Raw genomic sequence first — 18,973 nt, 5'->3', positions numbered from 1 at the left:
ATTTAGTTAAATTTTATATCATGTCTGCTTCATTTCAATTAAAAAAAAAGTTTTTTAATAGCTTTATTAACAATAACAACACTTGTCAAAAATCATAGTTATGTTAAAACATTTCTAATATTTCTGTCGGATTCTGAAGTGTGCATTTGTGCTAAGAAGCCAATATTCCCCACCATTAAGTGAGGATTTAAGGCTGTGAATTTAGCTATTGCTTTCATATAAGTGGTATGCAGCAAAGATCTTGTCCTTCTAAATATTCAAACAATGTACTTTCCCGTCAACATACATGCTTTTAGTGTGTATTATACATATTCATATTGGGACAGAGCCTTCATTTTAAGGAGCAAGACTGAACAACCCTTCTTTGCACCATTTCCAGGGACATGCATTTCAATTAAACCCTGACTAAATATATAAAGACACACCAAGCAGGATGTTGATTACTAAATTAGTGTTAATTAGGACAACAGCCCTCAGGTACAAAGGCTGTAAATGTCCCTGTGATTTCTCAGATTATAAAAAAAACATAATGCAGTTTCACATCATCCAGGCCTAAATTAGTACTAAAAAGCAAATTTGTCAGGCTTAAGAACACTGTTATAAGCGATTTCTGCACCAGTAGAGAAAGCACCACTAGAAAAATAAGGATTGTTTTCGTTTCCATTCATTCTTTTAGTATATAGTTTTATCCAGATCAGCTTAAGGTGCATTTAAGGTTTATTTTATTTTGTTTTGACATTGTGAACACCGTACCAGCTACACAGGAATGCAGAAACACTCCCTCCAGTAGTCCCGAAAGACGGCAAGTTTTCTGATTGGCTAAAATGTACAGATTCTATTTTGCTGTTTACTGTGCTGTGACATAGTTTAATTCTCAGGACACCAGGACATTTTATAAGTGGTATTCCATTAAAAACAAAACCCAAACCAAAATCACTTACTGCAGCATTGAAAAGGATTTAGACAAGCAGTTAATTTACAAAGGGTTAGAGCGGAGCAGAGCCTTACCTTCTTTCACGATCAGAGCACTGTCTTTAGTGGCAGTGGCACTTTCACTTAAGCCCACCATGTTCTCTGAGTAGATCCTGAAGAAATACTCATTACCCACCACCAGATCTGAGATTGTGATGCAGGTACGATGGTAGTGCTCTATACATGTGTACCACTCCTGTGACACACACACACATACACACATACAAATATACTAATCAGACTTATAGGTAAACCATATAGTAAAATCACTACTACATTACGAAAAAGTTACATTATTGGAAAAACAGCAGAATATATATGTTAAATATGAGTATCATGGCGGTTTTTTCAGACCATTGTCTTTTTATCAGCTTTCTGGATGGTGTAGCCTATAATAGGTGCATTGCCGTTGTCCTTGGGTGGGTTCCAGTCCAGTGCTACATTATTCCCCCAGACCTCTTCGATCTTTACAGCCTGTGGTGGGCCTGGAAGATCTGGGACAAGCAGCAAAAGAAAATGTTCAACGGTGCTTCGATGGAGAACATGGTGGACTTAGGTTAGCTTTACATCATGTATTTCTTAGAATTATATTTTAAATATCACATATTTCTTATTAATACTTTAGCATTGTTAGCAATATATCTAGCATTAGCACAATATATTTAACATTTAGCAGTGTTGGTATTGTTAACTAAAACTTACATTGTTTCATGATTGAAATTAATCTTGAAACACTATTCAAAAAATATTATATAAATATTAATATATATAAATATCAGATGTTTGTTAAATAAACTATACGTCACCTTGACAATGAACTTAAAATAAGTTTAATTTGAAATACTAAAATTACTTCAAAAACTGAAATAAAAATGCATTTCTTTAAAATTTTATAATAAAAATTAAAATGACAAGCATATAACAAAATTACTAAAACTTAAATAAAAATAAAAATGACTATGAGACTTATGAGGACTTATGTGTTTTTTATGCATTTTTCTTAACTAACCGACTATCTGGATGTCCAGCGTGGCCGTGTCGATATGATTCTCCACTTGTACACTCAGTTCGTATTTTCCAGAGTGTTTGCGCTCAGCTTTGCGGATGAACATGATGCTGTCACAATCTGAGTTGCGAATGCTGATGGTTGGTTCAATCGGCTGACCCTCCTTCAACCAATTGACTTTTGGCCTTGGTTTACCCTAAAAAGACAGAAAAATATTTTGAAGTTTTCTTTTGTGACCCAGAGAATTTGTTCAAGGGTTTGTCATCATGATCTGTTGGCTCACCACAAATGGCACAACGAGGTTGACGACTTCGCCAACCTTTCGAATGTACATCTGCTTTAAGTGTCGAGGTATGCGAATCTTAGGAGGCTCTGCCAAACAAACAAGAGTGCATGACCAGAACCAGCTTAAAACATCTATCTGTATAACCATAAATAATTGTTATTTCTCAATTATATATGCTATTAGTTTAAATCCACTGTGAAATGTGGCAGCAGGCTCTCACCGATAACCTCTTTGACTAGTATGGAGTGTTGGGTTGTGCGTGGTGGACTGGCCCCAGCAGCATTTATGGCCTTGACACGCACCAAGATCTTGGCCTCCACTGGCAGATCGGTTATAGTGTACCTCGTTTTTTCAATCAGTTCTTTATTAGCAAGTATCCATTCATCAGCTGTCAAATAGAGTATTGCACAAGCACAAAAACGCATGAATACCCACCAGAGAACAACTTATGCAAAGCATACAGTATATGTTTGTAGACTTACTTCCTTCAATGCAGTATTCAACTTGGTAGCCATCAAGTCCTGCGGCACCGATGGTGTCTGGGGGTCTCCACTTCATGGTCACGGTGGTATCTGTGACGTCATCCACCACCAGCATTGTAGGTTCACTGGTCACAGCTAGTGAACGCATTAAATGAAGGTAGTGATTAGTGTGGCTGAATATTTTGTCATATTTTCAGTTCATTTTCTAATCATAATTTTTTTTTTTATTGTAAAACAACTAGTGTAAAAAATGTTTAAATGCATCCTTAGATATGAAGAATTTTATATTTTAATTTTTCCCTATTTACTTTTGATAAATGTTGTAAGTCTTAATTTTTTTCAGTTAATATTCTTGGCATAATTTGTTCTACAATAATACGTGTAAAATATATTTTTCAAATGTATCCTTAGAGACATGATTTATATTATTTAAATTTTTTTATCCATTTTTATTCAGATTAATTTCACAAGTGTCTCTAAATGTTTTTAGCCAATATTTTTGCAGATTTTTTTCCTGAACTGAAATATATTTTTTTCTCAAATTCAGCCTTAGATGCTTAATTTCTTTCTACATTTTTATTTTTAATAATTAGTTTTACTGTATTTAGACAATATCTTTGCATAATCTAAAATCTTAAAAATATATATTTCAAATGTATCATTACATTAATATTTTCAGTTTTTTTCTAAATTTTGTTAATTAAAGGGGTCATATGATGTTGCTAAAAAGAACATTATTTTGTATATTTGGTGTAATACAATGTGTTTATGTGGTTTAATGTTCAAAAAACACATTATTTTCCACATACTGTACATTATTGTTGCTCCTCTAAGCCCCGTCTTTCTGAAACACTTCGATTTTTACAAAGCTCATAGTTTTGAGAAGCAAGGCGTGCTCTGATTGGCCAGCTATCCAGTCCGTTGTGATTGGCCGAATACCTCAGGCGTGAGACGGAAATGTTACGCCCCTCACCGTATTGTGATGCCGTTTCAGGGGGCGCGACCAAACAAAAACAATAAAACCCATTACAAACGAGGCATTTGTTGCATCCAGTGGGGACATAATTACATGGACATAACCACATACACATTACCATGTCTGCATTTGTGATCCGAGAAACGACAAACAACAAGCACTACTAGGGCTGGGCGATATGGCTGAAAACTGTATCACGATATCAGTGTTTCATATCGGTCGATATCGATAATTATTATTATTTTTTTTTAAGGTGGTACATCAAGTTCGTGGTATTACCAGTCTTGGCGGGGACGACGGTCTTGAATAATTTGCAGACGACATTTGGTCTGACTACGGTCAGACTTATAATATCCAAAAAACTGCCATACTGGTGAGCTGACTTTCTCTTTTATTTACAATTTCCTCACATTTTTTATTGATATCGTTCACGTGTCTATCGCGATACATATTGTTATCGTTTTATCGCCCAGCCCTAAGCACTACTCTACACTGCTGAAAACTCGCGTTTGAATCGTCAGTGGCAGAAATGTACTTACAGGCTGTGAGCCAGAAGTGCCAGACTGTCCTTTCAAAGTTGGAATTGCCCCACTTTATAGAAACAGCCTTTGTGCGAGCCAACGTTGTAGCTTCCAAGTTCATATTTGGGTTGAACTGTTCTGGAACAGTGTTGTAAATACAACTTAATCACTGATTTCTAGTTGTGTCCTCTTTTGGAAGCCCAAACAAAGTAGTTTCACAAGGAGAAACAGCGTCTCCAGGACAAGGTGCCAGCGGCAGCAACAACACTACAGCAAGAATAATAGTTCCGCCTTCTTTCATTGCGTATATATTTGGGCGGTGTTATGAAAATCTCCCCACATCGTGATGTAGACATGTGGGGGCGTGTTTGAACAAGCCGTTTTAGGGGGGCGTGACAGAGTTTTAACTTTTATAAAGAATATCTCTTTGGTTTTGAGACTTTAATCTTTGCAACTTCAGGGATCTTATCTATGTACAATCAGCTTGTAACACTCCAAAAAGAAAAGAAAACTTGAAATAGCATCTTATGACCCCTTTAAATCTTGATTCCCACATTCAAGAGTCTTGCATAAACTCTCAAGACATTGTTTAAATGCATCCTTAGATGTTAATTCTTGTTTTTTCATCTCTGTTTATATGAATGAACAAGTGTAATAATAAGTGTTACTGAATGTTTACAGCCAATATTTTCTCAAAAGTGTTTAATACACTCTGAAGAATCTATAAAATCTATACGTTACACTATTGCCACTGTGACCCTACATTATTTCAAATCAAGCTTTAGATCTTTCTGGTTGAAGGAACTATTTATCCAATTTATAATTTCATCTTGTTCTTTATTTGTTCATTATTTACTAATATTACACATTTTTTCCCCCTGAAACACAAAAATGTTTTTTGAAGGATTTTAGTGACTATTCCTTTAATCCATACAATGATGGCCACACATGTGTACCCCCGAACACAAAACACACGTGAGAGAAGATCTCTCATATCTCACTGGTATGTCATGAATTTCACAAGGGTTTCTCATTAGTCTGATTTCTCACGCAACTCTTCATGTCTAAGCTGTGACTGAAGCAGAGACTGCGTCTGATCTCATAACATTATAATCCACAGATGGTTTGGCAGCCATTATAACGTCGTACTCCGTATCTTCTAAATCTCAGGCCTGTCCTGTGGAGGTCACAGACCGAATGTTTTGGATGCTGGTGTGAGCACATCAACACCTGTTGCATAGGAACTCGAAAGGGAACGGCAAAGCTCTGATGTCTCTGCAGTGTCTTTGTCTCTCTTAATGGGATATGCGTAAATGATCATGCTATGTGTTATGTTACATAATAGACTCAGGGCTCATGATATAACTGATTTGAAGAGACACAAAATCCCATTGATAATTCAGATGGGCCACTGGTGTACTCACCCAGGGGAATGAAAGGTTTGGAGGGTTCACTGGGTTTGGAGACGCCGATAGCGTTAACTGCAAAGATTCGCACCTCGTATGGCACACCTTCAATCATCTTTTTTGGCATGAAGGTGGTCTCTTTGCAAAGGTCGAAGTTCAGCCTCATCCATCGAGAGCTCTGTTTCTTCTTTCGCTCAATGAAGTATCCTGTGTTATGTCAACAAAATGTGATTTATCACAATGTGATCGATGATTCCAAAGTTGTTGTTTTATTATTTAATAAATTTAATTACATTTTTCAAAAGTGACAGACTTTTGTTACAAAAGATTTATTTTTCAAATAAATGCTGTTCTTTTAAACTTCCTATTTTTCAAAGAATCCAGAAAAAAATGTCCACAAAAATATTATGCTGCACATCCGTTTTTTAACAATAATAAAAAGAAAGGTTTCTTGAACACCTACCATATTAGACTGATTTCTGAAGGATCATGTGACACTGGAGTAATGACTGCTAAAATTTCAGCTTTGTCATCACAGTAATAAATTATATTTTAAAACATATCAAGATAGAAAACAGTCATTTTATATGTAATAATATTTCACAGTATTATGGTTTTCACCAAAAAAAAAAAAAAGTCTTAAACAGTCATTTGAAAAAAACTCAAAACCTCAAATTAGCAGGCTTCTAAAATATCAATAGTATGCATTTTTTTAATGCACAGGAAGTTGGTTTACCAAGGATGGGGGAACCACCATCATAGCGTGGCGGCTCCCATGTCATAGTGCACCAGTCTCCACCCACATCAGTAACCACAGGAGCCTCAGGGGGATCTGGGATATCTAGATAAAACAAAATATGGTACGATTTACAGTGCCATCACCTAAACAAACATTGTTTTTTCAAGGTAAATTGTCTTACCTACAACTTTGATTTTAACACTAGCTGTGTCCTCTCCAGCTTCGTTCTGAAGGACGATCTTGTAGTTTCCGGTATCTTCTCTTTCTGCGATATCAATAGTGAGGCAGGTGTGGTCTGCAAATGTCTCTGCACGAACCCGATTTCCTGAGTCAAGGATGACCTGAAACAACCCATGAGCCCAAGTGTTATATATTTGTATTTTTTCTTCAGTCGTCGTTTTTGTACTCCCCTCTACTCACCCGTTCTCCCTTCATCCATACGACTCTCGGTGCCGGTTCTCCACTAATAGGGATCTCCAGACGGAGTTTGTTTCCAGCCACAATGGTCACCGTGTTGTCCTGGACATCCAGTGCCTCTAAATGCACCCTGGGAGGATCTGCAGAGTTGATCCAAATGGCATTCTTTCAGAGAGCTTATTAGCATAAATATGATATGCATTAGAGAACTTTTGGATTGGTGCTGTACCTATAATGTGCACTTTGGCAGACAGCGTCTGTGTGTATCCCTCAGGAACAAAGGTATAATCGCCGGCATCCTGAATAGTGGAGCTCTCAATGTCAAGGCTGTGATTCCTGTAAGTTGAAAGGAAAGCAAAAAAGGAAAAAGAAATCTATGGAAGCCCATTTCCACCACAGAATTAAAAAAAAGTAATTGTGTCTTTTATTATCTCACAAATTTTCTCACAACTTATATATTACAAATCTGACTTTTTTCCTCACAATTCTGGGTTGCAGGAAGTAAAATTCAGAGAACTCCAATTGATGAGATATATATATATATATATATATATATATATATATATATATATATATATATATATATATATGGTAGCCAGGTAATGCACAACACAATGAAATCTCCACAAGACAACAAATAGGACTAATTTCATTGTGTTGTCTAATTTCACTGTGTTGTGGCTTGTTTCAGTTGTGCTGTGCTAATTTCTTGGTATTGCAGCTTGTTTCCATTGTATTGTGCTAATTCTGTTGTACTGCACTAATTTCGTTGTGTTACGGCTTGTTTTCGTTGTCTTGTGCTAATTTCATTGTTGTACGAATTTCTTTGTGTTGTGTCTTGTTTCCATTGTGTTGTGCTAATTTCTTTGTGTTGCGGCTTGTTTCCGTTGTGTTGCGCTAATTTCGTTGTGTTGTGGCCTGCTAATTTCATTGTGTTACAGCTTGTTTCCATTGTGTTGTGCTAATTTCTTTGTGTTGCGGCTTGTTTCCGTTGTGTTGCGCTAATTTCGTTGTGTTGTGGCTTGCTAATTTCATTGTGTTACAGCTTGTTTCCATTGTGTTGTGCTAATTTCTTTGTGTTGCGGCTTGTTTCCGTTGTGTTGCTCTAATTTCGTTGTGTTGTGGCTTGCTAATTTCATTGTGTTACAGCTTGTTTCCATTGTGTTGTGCTAATTTCTTTGTGTTGCGACTTGTTTCCGTTGTGTTGCGCTAATTTCGTTGTGTTGTGGCTTGCTAATTTCATTGTGTTACAGCTTGTTTCCATTGTATTGTGCTAATTTCTTTCTGTTGCGGCTTGTTTCCGTTGTGTTGTGCTAATTTCTTTTTGTTGCGGCTTGTTTCCATTGTGTTGCGCTAAGTTCTTTGTGTTCTGGCTTGCTAATTTCATTGTGTTACAGCTTGTTTCCATTGTGTTGTGTTGTGTTAATTTCTTTCTGTTGCGGCTTGTTTCCTTTGTGTTGTGCTAATTTCTTTGTTGCGACTTGTTTCCGTTGTGTTGCGCTAATTTCGTTGTGTTGTGGCTTGCTAATTTCATTGTGTTACAGCTTGTTTCCATTGTGTTGTGCTAATTTCTTTCTGTTGCGGCTTGTTTCCGTTGTGTTGCGCTAATTTAGTTGTGTTGTGGCTTGCTAATTTCATTGTGTTACAGCTTGTTTCCATTGTGTTGTGCTAATTTCTTTGTGTTGCGGCTTGTTTCCGTTGTGTTGCGCTAATTTCGTTGTGTTGTGGCTTGCTAATTTCATCGTGTTACAGCTTATTTCCATTGTGTTGTGCTAATTTCTTTGTGTTGCGACTTGTTTCCGTTGTGTTGCGCTAATTTCGTTGTGTTGTGGCTTGCTAATTTCATTGTGTTACAGCTTGCTTCCATTGTGTTGTGCTAATTTCTTTGTGTTGCGGCTTGTTTCCATTGTGTTGCACTAATTTTTTTGTGTTGTGGCTTGCTAATTTCATTGTGTTACAGCTTGTTTCCATTGTGTTGTGCTAATTTCTTTCTGTTGCGGCTTGTTTCCGTTGTGTTGTGCTAATTTCTTTGTGTTGCGGCTTGTTACCGTTGTGTTGTGCTAATTTTATTGTGTTACAGCTTGTTTCCATTGTGTTTTGCTAATTTCTTTGTGTTGCAGCTTGTTTCCGTTGTGTTGCGCTAATTTCGTTGTGTTGTGGCTTGCTAATTTCATTGTGTTACAGCTTGTTTCCATTGTGTTGTGCTAATTTCTTTGTGTTGCGGCTTGTTTCCGTTGTGTTGCGCTAATTTCGTTGTGTTGTGGCTTGCTAATTTCATCGTGTTACAGCTTATTTCCATTGTGTTGTGCTAATTTCTTTGTGTTGCGACTTGTTTCCGTTGTGTTGCGCTAATTTCGTTGTGTTGTGGCTTGCTAATTTCATCGTGTTACAGCTTGTTTCCATTGTGTTGTGCTAATTTCATTGCGTTACAGCTTGTTTCCATTGTGTTTTGCTAATTTCTTTGTGTTGCAGCTTGTTTCCGTTGTGTTGCGCTAATTTCGTTGTGTTGTGGCTTGCTAATTTCATTGTGTTACAGCTTGTTTCCGTTGTGTTGTGCTAATTTCATTGCGTTACAGCTTGTTTCCATTGTGTTTTGCTAATTTCTTTGTGTTGCGACTTGTTTCCGTTGTGTTGCGCTAATTTCGTTGTGTTGTGGCTTGCTAATTTCATCGTGTTACAGCTTGTTTCCATTGTGTTGTGCTAATTTCATTGCGTTACAGCTTGTTTCCATTGTGTTTTGCTAATTTCTTTGTGTTGCAGCTTGTTTCCGTTGTGTTGCGCTAATTTCGTTGTGTTGTGGCTTGCTAATTTCATTGTGTTACAGCTTGCTTCCATTGTATTGTGCTAATTTCATTGCGTTACAGCTTGTTTCCATTGTGTTTTGCTAATTTCTTTGTGTTGCAGCTTGTTTCCGTTGTGTTGCGCTAATTTCGTTGTGTTGTGGCTTGCTAATTTCATTGTGTTACAGCTTGTTTCCGTTGTGTTGCGCTAATTTCGTTGTGTTGTGGCTTGCTAATTTCATTGTGTTACAGCTTGTTTCCATTGTGTTGTGCTAATTTCTTTCTGTTGCGGCTTGTTTCCGTTGTGTTGCGCTAATTTCGTTGTGTTGTGGCTTGCTAATTTCATTGTGTTACAGCTTGTTTCCATTGTGTTTTGCTAATTTCTTTGTGTTGCGGCTTGTTTCCGTTGTGTTGCGCTAATTTCGTTGTGTTGTGGCTTGCTAATTTCATCGTGTTACAGCTTGTTTCCATTGTGTTGTGCTAATTTCTTTGTGCTGCGGCTTGTTTCCGTTGTGTTGCGCTAATTTTGTTGTGTTGTGGTTTGCTAATTTCATTGTGTTACAGCTTGTTTCCATTGTGTTGTGCTAATTTCTTTGTGTTGCGGCTTGTTTCCGTTGTGTTGCGCTAATTTCGTTGTGTTGTGGCTTGCTAATTTCATTGTGTTACAGCTTGTTTCCATTGTGTTGTGCTAATTTCTTTGTGTTGCGGCTTGTTTCCATTGTGTTGCGCTAATTTCTTTGTGTTGTGGCTTGCTAATTTCATTGTGTTACAGCTTGTTTCCATTGTGTTGTGCTAATTTCTTTCTGTTGCGGCTTGTTTCCGTTGTGTTGTGCTAATTTCTTTGTGTTGCGGCTTGTTTCCGTTGTGTTGTGCTAATTTCATTGTGTTACAGCTTGTTTCCATTGTGTTTTGCTAATTTCTTTGTGTTGCAGCTTGTTTCCGTTGTGTTGCGCTAATTTCGTTGTGTTGTGGCTTGCTAATTTCATTGTGTTACAGCTTGTTTCCATTGTGTTTTGCTAATTTCTTTGTGTTGCAGCTTGTTTCCGTTGTGTTGCGCTAATTTCGTTGTGTTGTGGCTTGCTAATTTCATCGTGTTACAGCTTGTTTCCATTGTGTTGTGCTAATTTCTTTGTGCTGCGGCTTGTTTCCGTTGTGTTGCGCTAATTTCGTTGTGTTGTGGCTTGCTAATTTCATTGTGTTACAGCTTGTTTCCATTGTGTTGTGCTAATTTCTTTGTGTTGCGACTTGTTTCCGTTGTGTTGCGCTAATTTCGTTGTGTTGTGGCTTGCTAATTTCATTGTGTTACAGCTTGTTTCCATTGTGTTGTGCTAATTTCTTTGTGTTGTGACTTGTTTCCGTTGTGTTGTGGAGATTTCGTTGTGTTGTACACTACTGGGCCACTGTGATATAAACTCACAATTGTGAGAAAAAATTCAAAATTGTGAGAGAAAAAGTTTAGCGAATTAATTTAGGCAAATTTTGAATTTAGGGGAAAAATGGCAAACCTGAGATATAAACCTGAGTTTATATATCGCAATTCTACGTTCCGTTGTTTAGGAATTAGGAGAAACAACAGTAAAATTAATTTATTAACAATAATATTAATGTCAATTCTGGTCATTTTATATTATATTATTATCATAATTATATCAAGTATAATTATTATTATTATATAATTTATATATAATGGAATTTGAAGTTGAGAACCACTGTTAATTACATTCTTGGGCCAGGAACAAACCAACTTAAGGTATGGTTTTTAGAATATGATGGTTGATTGTCCATCTAGTGACCAGTACTTTTATACATGGTATATATTTTTATAGTTTTAGTTACATTTTATATATATATTTATGTGTAGTGTACTATATAAGTCGATGAGCGGATGTGATTGCGATTAGTTTAATATTGAATGAGTAAACTGGTGTACTTGGTTCTGTGTATAATGCTGAGGCGTTCGCTAGGCTGGATGAGCTGGCCGTTCTTGTACCAGCGGCCCGGGACGTTTCCAGGGTAAATCTCACAGTTCAATTTAAGAGGCTGACCCAACAACACTGTCACACTCTGTAGATCCATTAAAATCTTCAGAGGCTTCACTGAATCATCCAGTGGAAGGTAACAGGAAACAAAAGAAAAAGACAAAAATTAATAAACAGGAGAGTACGGGTGAAATAAAGATGTTTTGGTTTTTGATTCAAATAGCTTTAGAAAGTTCCTTAAGGCAAATAGCAATATTATCATACAATCAACTTGAACGTGAGCTTCAGTGGTGCCCCCGGTGGCCATCAGGGAGTAGGTGCCAGTGTCGTCCTTTGTGGCATCGTCAATGATCAGCCAGTGTTTGGTCCCCTCGCTTTTCACACGGTACCGTGAGCGCACCCCTGTGGGGACCTCCACCCCATTCTTCATCCTGTACCAGGCAGTCAGCAAAGAGGTGATGTCATTTTGCTTTGCTTGTTTAACACAAAAAATTGGGTATTATACACCTAAAATCTCCATTGCACATACCATTTAACTTTGGCTCCTTCCTCAGACACTTCACACTCCAGTTCAATTCTCTCGTTCACTGTGGTTTTTACAGGCTCCAGCTTTTTCAATATATTCACAGGCAGTTCTACATGGGAGGACCAATGGGAGTACGTCATCAAATCATTGGCAGACAGTGTTCAGGAAAGATGTTATAAATCAATCAGCATTTATCAGTTCTGTCACTTTTTGACCTTTATGAAATCATAGGCTGGTCGAGTGGACGCACCTTTCACAAACAGTTCAGTGGTGCACTTCTCTTCTCCTGCAGTGACTGAGTAGGCAGCATCATCGTTTGTCTGACAGTTGCTAATAACCATTATCCGCTGAGTGCCTTTGTGCTCAAAGATATACCTGCACAATCAATTCATTAGTTACTGGAAGTTAAGAGGCTGTTTTTACTTCACATCCCATCCATCCATCCATCTTTCTTTCTTTCTTTTTTTCTTTCTCTATTGATTATATTATTTATTCATTCATTTATTAGTTTTTGTATTGTCTTTATTTTTGATTGCTTTATTTCATTCATTCTTACATTCTTTACTTTATTGATTGCTTTAATTCACTCTGTCTTTCTTTTCTTTTCTGTCTTTAATTCAGTCAGTCATTCTTTTGTTTATTAATTGATTTAATTGATTTATTCTGTCTTTTACTCATTCTTTCATTCAGTCTTATTCATTGATTGCTTTCTTTCTTTCTTTCTTTCTTTCTTTCTTTCTTTCTTTCTTTCTTTCTTTCTTTCTTTCTTTTACTTATTCTGTTGAATTCCACAATTAAAAATCTAAGTTAGAAAAGAGAGAACAGAAGTAATGTATATTGTACAAAAGTTAATTCTGGTCCTTTATTGATCTGATTGTACTTTGCTCATAAATACACAAAACTTGACCTTGCTTTGGATTGTTTTGGAAATTTCTTCATTGGCAGAGAAAATGTAGACAAAATAACTGGCCATATTGTATCTAAGTTGTGTGTGTGTGCTGATATTCAGTACAATAACATTCTTGCTTTTGTGATTGCTGGATATCTTATAGTTTGTTATTCCATTCAACATATGTAATATATTATACTGTACATACAATATGGCACTAAAAGCATCTGAATAGACCTATACAGCAGAAATGTGCTTACTCCTTTGGTTCAGATATACAAGACAGTCCTGAGGACTGGCTGACTTACTTCCTATTACTTTATGGTGAACAGAGGAGCCAGAACAGCCGGAGCACAGGATGGAGAAGGTGGAAGTGGAGGTTATGGCAGACAGGTGGAATCACCATTGCATAACAGACAGAAAGGATAGATAGACATCATGCCTAGATCAAACAGGGCTGGAAGAGCTATTAGTGTTACAGTTACTGTTTATATAGAGAGGGAGAGAGAGAGAGAGAGAGAGAGTAAAATTGGAAGAAGATAAAGAGAGAGTCCTCCAAAAAGCAGGGAACACTGGGATAGACATCATTGAAGATAAGCGACCAGAAAACTGCACCGACCACCCAAATGGCTTTAATTTAGTTGCTCTGAGTTTGAAGAATCATTGAGGAAGTGGGTTGAAATATGCTTTTCTTTCATTTTCAAATAACTTAGTTACAAATCATTGTCTCTTACAATTATTGATAAATTAAGTAACATGAATACTGTTATAGAAACTATACACTTGTGTTCATTTACTCCTTAGCATTAAATGTTATGTTTAATTTTTTGTAGCACTTTAATACACATTATTACAAAATATTTTGTAATATTTAGTAAATGTTATTTATTACAAAGCTACAAATGATTAAAAAACAATATTTTGGTGTAAAGTTTATTTTGTCTTATATTTATTATGCCAAATAGCGGAGGAGTGACTACACTCTAAAAAATGCTAGATAAAATATGGACAAACCCAGCGACTGGGTTGTTTTCAACCAACAGTTTGTCCATATTTTACCCAGTGCTGGGTTGTATTTAACCCAGCATTTTTTAGTGTATTTGTGCTATATTACCATAACATATTTCTCCAGAGCATTAGAGGTAAATATATACATTTAATGTACACCTTTCAGGTAGCTTTCACAACTCTATTAAAGTCCTGTGAGGGTGTTGGTGCCTTTTTCCTGTACAGTTTTCTGTTGTTAATTACTCACTGTACACTACATTTAAAACTTCAAATGTAGCTCAAGAGCTTCACATTGGCCTTCAATCACATAACGTCCTTTAAACATTTCTGGAAGTTATCATATGGCACAGATTAATGTTTAAAGAACGTTGTGTGTTTGCCGGGTATGAAATGCTGATGGTTCACTTGTGTGTGCAGCAAGTGCGTTTGCTGCAAACAGAGTCATTTCTGAATCCCCTGTGACCAGCAAGCCAAAGAACACAATAAATGAAGGGTTTAAGCAGGTTGGTGTATACAGAGGGTTTCACATGAGTGTGTTTCTGAATGTAGTTGTAAAAATTAGCATGTAAGAATAGGAGGTGACATACTTTGGAGTAGGGCGGATCTCTTGTCCATTCTTGTACCATTTTAACTCCACGGTCGGGTCAGCAAGGTCCACAACTAACCGGATTTTTCCGCCTTTGTCTACCTGATATGCAGGATCCAGTCTTTTGGCAAATGCTGCAGTGGAGAGTTAAAGGAACAGTTTACTCAAAAATTAAAAATGACCGATAATGCACCCTCAGGTCATCAAAGATCTAGATTACGTCATCATTCATTAGAACAGATTCGGAGAAATTTAGCATTACATCACTTGCTCACAAATGGATCCGCTGCAGTGAATGGGTGCCGTCAGAAGGAGAGTCCAAACAACTGATAAAAACATCACAAGTAAATCACACGACTCCAGTCCATCAATTAATGCCATGATGTTTCTTAGAAGCACACAGCTTTTCACTTCACAAGATGTTAAATGATGGACTGGCATCTACATATTTATTGTTATGTTATTATTAGTTGTTTGGACTCTCATTCTGACGGCACCCATTCACTGCAGAGTCTTCCAAATCTGCTATGATAATTTAAAGAAAAAAAAAAAAAAAACTACATCCTAGGATGACCTGAGAGTGATTTTAAGCAAATTTTTTAGTGCCAATGAATTTGACATTTTACATGTGAACTGAACGCTGCACATTTATCAAGCAAAATAAACATAATAGAGTTTAAATCAGCACCTTCACTCTTTTTCTCTTCCTTTTTGGTTTTCTTCAGTCTTTTCAGCAGGCCTCTGAGATCGGTGATGCCATACGTAAAAGCAATCTTCTCATATTCATCAGGTCGGGCATTTTTCAAAATCTCCCACACATCCACCTCAGGAACTTCCTCTTGCTTGTGCTCCCTGACATCACAGAGCAGTAAGACAGTAAGAGGTCAGAGGTCATGGCTAGGACTCTTCAACATGTGTTGAGGAACCAGATCGTTATGTAGGAATGTTCATAGTCTTTAATATGAGAAGAGAATGATGAATGTTCCAGTGTTGTCTTCCTTATTTCTAGTTCCTCAAGACATGTCACACAAAGAGATGGGCTGGATAACCTCCTATGTTACGGTAACCTGTTACATGGAGAGATGCCTCTCTAGTTTTTAGCTACACAGGTGTTGACATGATCAAGGAAGGGATGGTTCTGTGTTTATGACTGGGGTCATAAACTATGAGTGTTTATTTCAATTTCTCTATGATTGGAAAGGATAAGTTCAGTAAAAAGGGGAGAATATTGTGTTATCGTGGTTAACACATAATCGTGCTCATGATGGATCAACAGGCTAAAATCATTTACTAAAAGCGAAGTGTGACATTTGTTTGAGTGTATTATAATGTCATTTATATTAGGAAGATTTATAATTACGGCTGTCAATGTAAAATTACTTTAGTGCAGGTCTCAAAATGTGTTTTAAAGGTTTAAGTGTTTAAGTAACTTATCGTGGCATAAAAATGAACAAAGGAAATACATCAACAATAAAATCATGTGGAAAGTACATAATTAAGTATTACATAAATATTTAGTTTTATTGTTGATGTTCCTCATTTATATATAAATATACCAACAATAATAACACAGACAAAACATAATTATGGATGGATGGATGGATAATTAGATTTTGATCGACAGCTTTAATTTCAATTCTTCATTCATTTATAGTATTCTGTTGACTCTGTCCTATAGCTAAAAACTGTACCCATCTCTTTGCAGGAATCCTATCTAAACACGAGGCAATGTAGTTGTTTTCTTTAATATTAGTGTTAGAAGTCAGGGTTTATTATTAGCAGTGAATATTGTTGTTGTTATACATGATCACAGTCGTTAATGATCAGGGTGTGAGATGGTTAAATTAGTCATCATCAGTTTTTATCATTCAGCCCTCTTCTTACACAGACATTTCCCTGAATGTCTGGAGGTAACATTATTATTTTCACGTTTTAATGTGCGTTTCAAATCTGTAGTTGTTCAGGCAAGTATTAAAAACACTGAAAGTTTGCAGTTGCAGTTGTGTGCCTTGTTTCTCGAGTATAAATCAAGATTCCATTAACAAAAGTAGTGATAACACTATTTCACAGCTTCATGTAGAAGTGCTCCATCAACAACTCGTAAATGAGTGGAAAACATTCCCTTTCCATCAAGTTCTGATCTTTAAAGGGTTGTTTCCATCATTTCTGAGCGTTGCTGAATCTTTTATGAATGCTGTCTTTAAATAAAGTGTTACCGGACTACAGTAGGCCAACACTCTTGCTTATACAGTTCCTGTTCAGGTCATGCTTGGGAAGCTAAAGGATTATAACACTTACCAGTGATAACGTCTAATCGATTAATTACCTACGATACTAACCTGCCTTGTCTGAAAGCGTAGGGAAGAAAAAAAGAGACAAGCCAAGATAATTTTCTCACTTTTCTTTTTTCCCATTATGCAGGAGTTTAACTTCTGCTATTAGCTAACAACAGAACACTAAAGCAAATCCTCAAGGAAAAAAAAAGATGCTTCTAGAGGCAAAACTAAAAAAAAAAAAAGGATGTGTAAATGAAGATACTGTGTGTGAATCAAGTATTTCATTGATGTTGGCAACAAAATACTAGTGTTTGCATTGATGCACTTTTATTTATATGCCAAAATGGGTATTCATGATAATAATGGCACATAAATTTTGTTTTCCACATTAAAGAATAGCTAAATATTTTAACATAAACCAATCATTACTTTAAGAGTGTAAAAAGATACTGTTGGATTGTAGCAACAGTGTAAAAGAAAGTATGAAGAAAAAGACCCCCCGTCAGGGCTTAAGAAAAAAAAAGTAAGAATTGGTCCCATTGGAGGACCAGACTGGAGTTCTCACCTATGTTTGAGAAGCCCACTAAAGTCAAGCTCGCCTGCATCGTCTTGGCCTTCACTGCTGTTGTTCACAAGAGATTAATGGAAAGTGAATCAGACAAGTCACAAACATCAGAATCAAACAATGCTAAAAGAACAACGCAAGAGCCTGCAATCTCTGCATCCGAACGAATGTAGGATTGAGGTGTACACAAGAACCTTTCGCTTCGCGACCGAGTGCGAAAGCACTGGCGTTGGGCGAACTGATTTGTGCACAAGCTACCAAGGGTGATCCTAGTGGTCTCATGACTGATTCTCCCAACGGTACTTTGGGAGAACAGTATGAGCTTGGATAGTTTGCGTTGCTTTCTGACACATTGTTGGGGTGGAAGTTCCCAGTGCAAGCGTTGGCCTTTTGAACAGTTCAACACATTGGTTTGGTCGACGGGTGGATTTGATGATAAATATTTTTGACATAATGGTTAACTGAGAAATTTCTGGTTACCCAGTCCTTCAACAAACCATGTATATGTACATCGCTTTGTTGAGGATTACTGGAACAGAAGTCCTGGTTTAATTGAGTAAACATTTACAGAGAAGATTTTAATGCAACGTTTATGCTGAAAATGAATAAAATATCAGCATAAATGTTCCATTGAATTATTTATGTTACATATTATTTATTTTTAATCCTGAATGATATTGTATCTCATTTAATTGATGTATTTCTAATATAAATGAATCAAATATCATTATATATGCTAGATCACTGATAAATTTAAACTGTTTGTTTGCTGTGGAAAAAATTATAAACTTCTTAATAAAACCCAGAATTTAAAAATGATCTAATAGCATACAGTAACATTATCATTTTTATTATTGATTTCATTACTAAAAACACTTTTCTTTATTCTGAACATTGCTCTACATTTCTCCTTATAAAAATCTTTTTCAGGGAGGATGTTCCCTCTTTACCTTCTTTTGAAAGCTGAGCGGATGTCAATGCTTTGGGAACTGTCTGAGACTTCTGAGGAAAAATAACAAAAAAACACAGCAAAGAGATTAAAATGAACACTACCGTTCAAAAGTTTGAGTTTAGTGTGTTTTTTTTTTGTTTTTGACTGTTTATGCTCACCAAGACTGCATGTATTTGATTATAAAATAGAGCAAAAAAGACAGTTGTCACGTGTCGGTTTCCTTTCAGTTCTGTTTTGCCCTTATTTGGTAGTTCCTGTCCTTGTTTAGTTAATGATTCATCCTATTCACCTGTCTTGTGTTAATTATCTCGTTTACTCCTTTGTTCCTGTTCCTTTACAGTATAAGCATTCAGTTTTGAGTCTCAAAACTAAAGTTATGTTTATGCTGTTATTTCTGTTAATACGTTTGCATGATTAAAAGAACCTGTTTATCCTGAATCCCTCGTCTTCCTGCCTCTTACGATCAGCATCGCATAACAACAGTAATGTTGTGAAATATTATTATAAATAGCTGTTTTCTATTTGAATATATTTTTAAAGTGTAATTTATTCCTGTGATGCAAAACTGATTTTCAGCAGTCGTTACTTCAGTCTTCAGTGTCACACG

General features: G+C 36.4%; 1 protein-coding gene across 2 annotated transcripts in view; it reads right to left on the bottom strand.

Moving 5' to 3' along the window:
• LOC306858666 (myosin-binding protein C, slow-type-like) overlaps positions 1-18,973 on the bottom strand; it is a 41,981-nt gene that overhangs the window by 8,392 nt on the left and 14,616 nt on the right. For both annotated transcript variants that reach the window (XM_079399298.1, XM_079399297.1), the window contains exons 5-23: positions 18,365-18,416; positions 17,415-17,471; positions 15,262-15,425; positions 14,575-14,707; positions 12,341-12,465; positions 12,094-12,199; positions 11,829-11,995; positions 11,516-11,681; positions 7,035-7,141; positions 6,809-6,945; positions 6,570-6,729; positions 6,386-6,490; positions 5,668-5,856; positions 2,747-2,881; positions 2,485-2,652; positions 2,262-2,350; positions 1,982-2,174; positions 1,327-1,466; positions 1,009-1,168 (exon numbers count right to left, since the gene is read on the bottom strand). In XM_079399298.1, the coding sequence (XP_079255424.1) occupies positions 1,009-1,168; positions 1,327-1,466; positions 1,982-2,174; positions 2,262-2,350; positions 2,485-2,652; positions 2,747-2,881; positions 5,668-5,856; positions 6,386-6,490; positions 6,570-6,729; positions 6,809-6,945; positions 7,035-7,141; positions 11,516-11,681; positions 11,829-11,995; positions 12,094-12,199; positions 12,341-12,465; positions 14,575-14,707; positions 15,262-15,425; positions 17,415-17,471; positions 18,365-18,416 (2,553 nt within the window). The remainder of the gene's footprint in view (positions 1-1,008; positions 1,169-1,326; positions 1,467-1,981; positions 2,175-2,261; positions 2,351-2,484; positions 2,653-2,746; positions 2,882-5,667; positions 5,857-6,385; positions 6,491-6,569; positions 6,730-6,808; positions 6,946-7,034; positions 7,142-11,515; positions 11,682-11,828; positions 11,996-12,093; positions 12,200-12,340; positions 12,466-14,574; positions 14,708-15,261; positions 15,426-17,414; positions 17,472-18,364; positions 18,417-18,973) is intronic.

This window comes from Barbus barbus (genome assembly GCF_936440315.1).
Source record: "Barbus barbus genome assembly, chromosome: 39".
NCBI lineage: Eukaryota > Metazoa > Chordata > Actinopteri > Cypriniformes > Cyprinidae > Barbus > Barbus barbus.
This window is presented reverse-complemented; position numbering and strand designations above follow the sequence as displayed.